Below are 6,095 nucleotides of genomic sequence, written 5' to 3'. Positions count from 1 at the left end.
CATTTTATACACAGCAAGTTAACATGACATACAGTTCAATTAAAATGTTTCAGTCCAATTTCTTTTTTTCTTGTATTTTCAAATATATATGAATTAACCAGACAGTTTCATACATGTTAAAACGTGTACATAAGTTAAAAGACTGTCAAAAAGTTAGAAGTCTGAATCTCCTCTTAATCAATCCAGTGGCCAGGTTCAAGTATATATGTCAGCTAAGTAACTGGTTGTAGGAATAAGGGCAAAGAGGTGCCAATGCAGTGCTTATTAATCATATTTCTTTGAGCTAGAGCTCAAAGAAGGCATCTTTCCTCACCCTTTTCACAGAGAAAAATGAAAGGTCCACAAGATAGACACCATGAACAGAAGAGGAGGAAAAAAATACTTCCGAAGCCTGGAGGGAGAGGCCCTTGCAGTGACATTCCCATTGATGACCCTGCACGCTGCTGCCGGTGGCATGGCTGAAGCGACAGCTGAAATGCTAAGAAACCCGCCCTTGGAGGGGAAAAAGGATGAACCGAGAATTAACCTAGAAGGCATTGAGGGAACCCAAACACAGATGTTCTGGCATATAACACCACGTCTCTGTGGACTGTTAGAAAACGACCTAACAAGAGAATGCATAAACGACTTTGCTGCTGTGATTTCAAATATAGCTACTATGTTTTCAGTGTAGAGAGGGAAGAAGAAATCATCATACCTGAAGAGGAGGGTGAGGAAGGATGTGGACTGTCCTCCTGGGCACTCCCCGTCTGCGAGAGACCCCCACCTACTCCGCTCTCTTCAGTAATGTTAGAGGACCCTGGTGTTGTCGACCTGCTGACAGATTGAGACTCTTGATCGCTGCCAGACCCACGGCGCTCATCAAGACTACCTTGAATTATTTCATCTTCTCCTTTCCTGTCTCTTTTGTGGACCCTGGAGTGCACAACCACTTGGTGGTATGTTCTAAAAACCCTTCCGCAGTCTGGGCATTCAGTTGGCTTTTCTTTTACGTTTCCATGACTTTGTAAGTTGTAATCGAGTCCCTGGTTCATACCATGTGACAAAAAATCTCTACTGCCTTCTAAAGGGTCTAGTTTGTTTGGCAAGTCTCTCTGATTGCCCATTTTAGTGCTGTGAACCAAATCAGCAGGCATTTTCTGCTTAGAGCCATCTGCTCCTACTAACACATACTCCCGCTTCTCCTTATCAAACATAACTCCAGCATTTGCCAAAGTGTCTTCATGGCTGCGCTGTATCTGCTGCTCTTTAGACAAAAAGCCATGTTCCATGGCCATTCCCCTTGCCATAAGCTGCCAGGCCTGATAGCTGTTTACTGGATCCATCTCTGCTGCTTTGGCGGCAGCTTGTAACCTTTCTATACAGCTGGATTTCAGAGGAGGCACCAGATTGAGACAGCCCAATAAAGAATGTTTATCCCCTTCAGCAATACTGTGGCCAATGCCAGAAATGGGTGAAAGGAGTTTTCCTAAGACTTCTTTCTCTTTCATGGGCATATCTCCTTTGTTATAGATTTGATTTTGTTCACTTAAGCTTGTTTTGTCGGGAGGAAGAAATCCACTCTGCAAACACGACAGATATCTTGAATACAAGTTTGCATGAGCTTCCTGGGACATACTGCTGATGGAGACAGGTACTTCAGGATCATTCGGAGATTTGTTCTTGACAGATAACTTATTCAGGTGGACTTTCATGTGATTTTTAAGAAACCAAGGCTCTTTGAATCGCCTCCCACAGATCTGACAGCAGTGTTCAAAGGAATCCTTGTGCTTCCTCATGTGGCCTTTTAGGAACCAGGCTTGGCTAAACACTTGGCCACACACCTCGCAGCGAAACTCATTGGTGGACTGCTCCCCATTCCCGTTGGAGCCCTGGCCCTGTGCTGACTCTGCAGTTATGTGAGCCTTCTCCACGTGGCTGATCAGTTCCTCCTCCTGCGAGGCAGCAAAGTCACACAGGGTACACTTGTAAGGCTTGTGCAAGATCCTTATGTGCCTGTCTAGCTCTTCTCGCTTTTTAAACTTGCCTTTGCAAAACGTGCATCTGAACCCAGCTGTCTGAGCAACAACTTCTTCCGGGATGCTGACTGGCTTTGGAGAGGGAACAGGGTTTGAAATATCAGGTGTGTTGTGATTAGCTGGCACAGACAAGTTGCAGTTTGCAAGAGGCATTGGCTGGGTATGCTGCTGTGCTTTCACATCAGGTCGTGGCTGCAAGAGGCTGCTCTTCATCTGCTTGTCCCGAAGAATCGCTCTCTCCTCCAGCTCATGTAAAAGTCTGTTTTCCTCTCGGACTCTTCCACGACCTTTGCCAAGGTTTCCAAGTTTGTGAGTACGCAGGTGTATCTTCAGGTTGCCTTTCTGAGCTGCTCTGTGATCACAGTATGGACACTTAAATGGTTTCTCTCCAGTATGAGTGCGCATGTGTAGTGACAGGATGCTGTTAAATCGAAAGCGTTTCCCACAGAGGGGACATGGGTATTTTCTGTTTTTCCTCGCATCATCCTCTATATCACTCATCTGAGACATGATCCCTAGATTTTGTCCATTTAAGAACTGCTGCAGATCCACACGCCCATTCAAACTGGTGTCAACCTCCCTGTTGAGCTGGTTTGCTAACAGTGCCATCTGACTGCTGATGGGCTGGTTTGCTATGGACATGTGACTTTTGTCTTCTAGTGGTGCAGATGCCTTCTCCTCTGGATTCTGCCTGTTCTGGAGCTCTGGGAAGGCATGGCTGAGCTGGGAAGTGATCTGGTGCAGTTTTTGGCTCATTGAATACTGCCCATTGAGTATGGTGCTGTTGAGATGAGCGTCAGCTTCTGGAACAGCTGAAGAAACACCAAGGCACAAACTAGCTTCCTCCATCTCTGAAAATCAGAAGATATTTTAGATTCAGACTGTGAAAGAGTTACAAGCATTGAATCACTGACATTCAATTTGAATTTTATGTTTTATCTACTCATAATAATGCAAAGGAATTAGTGTAAAAACAATAAAAAGTGTATTAAATGCCAACTGTGCTATGCAATTGTGATCATATATGTGCTTTCATCACTCTGTATGTTTACCAATAACCATTAATTACTATTTTAAAATATGCTACAGTTTCAAAATCTAATTATTATAGAAGGGGCATAGGCTTTTACCATCCCCTTGTCTGTCTTGTTATGAAATTGCACCTGTTTACATTTCTTTTTCTATAGATTTAGAAATGTTATGCATCTCTCCCATTTCCATTAGAAAAGACAGAGAAAAAAATAGAAATCCATTTGTAACTTTCAGTTCCATTAACCATATTCAATATATTACACATTCTACAATGAGAAAGATAGTTTTATGATTTGACAAAAAAATGATGGTATGATATTTACTGGTGTACAATAAAACAAGATAATGTTTTGGGAAAAAATAAAGTAAAGGACAAGCTTTAGAACAATAAAAGGGATTTTGCTTTAGTCAACAAAAAGTGCAGTAATATCTCATTAAGCTGATTAGTATGCTGCTTAGAAACAGTACTAGGTGCTGTAACACATGATTATAATCATAAAAATCCTTCAGTGTTTGCAAGTAAGCATTAACGAGGTATATTAAATTTTAAGGAGACTGCGACTAGCAGCTTTGTAAACCTCTGAGATTAAGATTTAACCCTTCTGTTACAAAACATTGTTATTTTGTCATTTTGAAACTGAGCCCATCAAAAAGCACATAAATTATCTTCTGCCAAGTCTTTTAATTCATCATTGAGAACCTTCAGATTTCATTTCTCAGGAAAACTTGCCAGATTATAAAGGAATATCTCTGTCCTTCGATGGGTAAGACGTGATTTAAGGCACTTTGATTTGTTTTAAAGAGCTCTCTTATGGAACTAGATAAAACCAATTAAAATCTGGGGAAGGTGTTGTGGAAAGCCTCAACAAGTTTAAGAATTTTAATAACTTTCCTAATACACAGTAATGACTACAAATTGTACCCACACTATGTATATTGCAGAAAATTAGAATTCAAAGCTGTTTGTTGAACACAAGTGCTCTGTTCTGGTCTGCATAATTGTCCACAACAATCTTCCGCACTTGCCACTTCTCTACACAGAAAGAAAAGTATCTATAAAATCATATTTAAATTATAAAGTTTTACACTAATAACTCTAAAACAATATGAAGCTATAAGGTTATATTAGAACATAATTAATATCTTTGTTGTTCAGTGGAGTGATTTGACACATAATTCACTAGTAAAATTACTAAATTCTCTATGTTATTGAATAATTAATCTGGAGAACTTTCTGTTTGCATTAGCCAAAAGCACTTACTCACTATGCCTTCCACAAAGGCTGCACACACACTCCAGGTGGACACCATTCCTCAGGCTGCTTCATAGAGGCCACTTGCTAGATAATTTGAGGCCCAAATCCGGCACATACTTAAAATGCATGTAACTGTACTCATGGGAGTAGTCCAGTAGACTTCAAAGGATGACTCTTGAGAGCAAAGTTCCACACATGCTTAAGTCTTCACAGGATCAGGGCCTAAAACAGGCATGGGTGGTCTCCAAGAGGAGACCTATTTGGTCCTCGACAGGATGAATGAGGTTGTGTGATACAATGCAGATCTTGCATGAAAAAATGTGGAAATCGATATTTATGACTGTATTAAAGACAAACATGAGCCACAAAATTTTGCTCAGATCTAAACAGGCCTTTTTCAAACTAACACTGCTAAGATTCAGGTTTCATGTTGGGGACTCACTTCTTATGTGCTCTCAAAAATTCATAAAAATATTAATGGAATGAAGTATGCCAAAGGAAAAGGCCTATATGCATAAACTATAGGACTGCACCTAAGTTTGGCTTGAAGAATCTGATTTCCAAAGGTAGAGGAACATGGTCAAGCCAGGTATTTACTCAAGGCCATATAGTAAACAAATCAAATTCTTGGTATCCATGCAGGTTTTCTGTGCATCACATCACAATCATTCAAAATAGAAGTAAATAAAAACACATTATTGTAACATTTTAGAAAGTTTTCTTAACACTTGAAACAAGCCAAATTTCATGTTCTAAAGTATTAGCTAAGCATCTGACAAAGTTGTAGTGCTTAGGCTTGCCATTGCCTGAAGTTGACCAAGATTTTGAATATCTGTCTAACCACTTCCTTTAAAAACAAACAGACAAACAAAAACACAGAAATCCACTTCTTGTCTGGATTCTACGTACTGCAAGTGCTATTTCTCCTCACCATACTTAAATAAAGCATGTTGGCAAACAATAGAATAAAAATTCAAGAAATTTATTGTTTGTACAGACATGCACATATATTAAAGAGGGTTTGGAAAAGTCTATCTAGATTGTCATTATTTTATAACAGCTTGAAAAATGCAGCCTTGATTTCATTTCTTCAGTTTACCTCGATGGGAACTGGTGTCTTTCAATGCTTAGGAAGGTTTGGGTGGTTAATTTTAGCATTTTATGCTCTAACTAAGTTTGGAAATGCTGACAGATCCCAATGGAGTTTATTAATTCTGACGTTTAAACCTAAGCATCAGTTCAAACCTGTAGTTATTTGGACCGGGGAAGGGAATTGTGGTTGATACTTCAGGTTATTTTGTGGTTCTTTTTCAAAGACAACTTTTAAAGAACCAACAGCATTTATAGTTGGAACATGATTGCTTTTCCTTTTTTTTTTTTCTTCTCTATTTTCTGTCCCCCACAAAACATATAATCTTACATATAATGTAGGATGAGTTGAAAAAAAAAAAAAAAAAAAAAAAAAGAAGACCAAACCCATATTTTTTCATTTAAAAACTAGTAATATTGGATCAGTTCTGGGGAGCCTGACTGACACACGTTGATCTTTTGGCAGTGGAAATTTTATACCTTTTGGATGAAATATGCAGAAAGGTGAGCAAGCCTCTGCTTAATGAGAAACAACCACCTCTAGGTACCACATACTCTGATCAGCTGTTCAGTTTCTAGGATCCAGCTGTTGCAATCTCAAAATGCTACAGATCTTCACTTAAATTGTACTCATACCCACACCTCCCCCACTTCTTGTACTCCTGTCTCCTGCCTCTGGCCCTGAACTGTTTTTTTCCCCA

At 39.6% G+C, this 6,095-nt stretch overlaps 1 protein-coding gene across 18 annotated transcripts in view; it reads right to left on the bottom strand.

Moving 5' to 3' along the window:
- The window catches only part of ZNF536 (zinc finger protein 536), a 342,846-nt gene that overhangs the window by 179,716 nt on the left and 157,035 nt on the right, over positions 1-6,095 (bottom strand). For all 18 annotated transcript variants that reach the window (XM_035336771.1, XM_035336774.1, XM_035336770.1 and 15 more), the window contains one exon: positions 698-2,869. In XM_035336771.1, the coding sequence (XP_035192662.1) occupies positions 698-2,867 (2,170 nt within the window). In that variant the 5' untranslated portion in view covers positions 2,868-2,869. Of the gene's footprint in view, positions 1-697; positions 2,870-6,095 lie in introns of those variants that run through there.

Source organism: Oxyura jamaicensis, chromosome 11, assembly GCF_011077185.1.
Source record: "Oxyura jamaicensis isolate SHBP4307 breed ruddy duck chromosome 11, BPBGC_Ojam_1.0, whole genome shotgun sequence".
NCBI classification, from domain to species: Eukaryota; Metazoa; Chordata; class Aves; order Anseriformes; family Anatidae; genus Oxyura; species Oxyura jamaicensis.
This window is presented reverse-complemented; position numbering and strand designations above follow the sequence as displayed.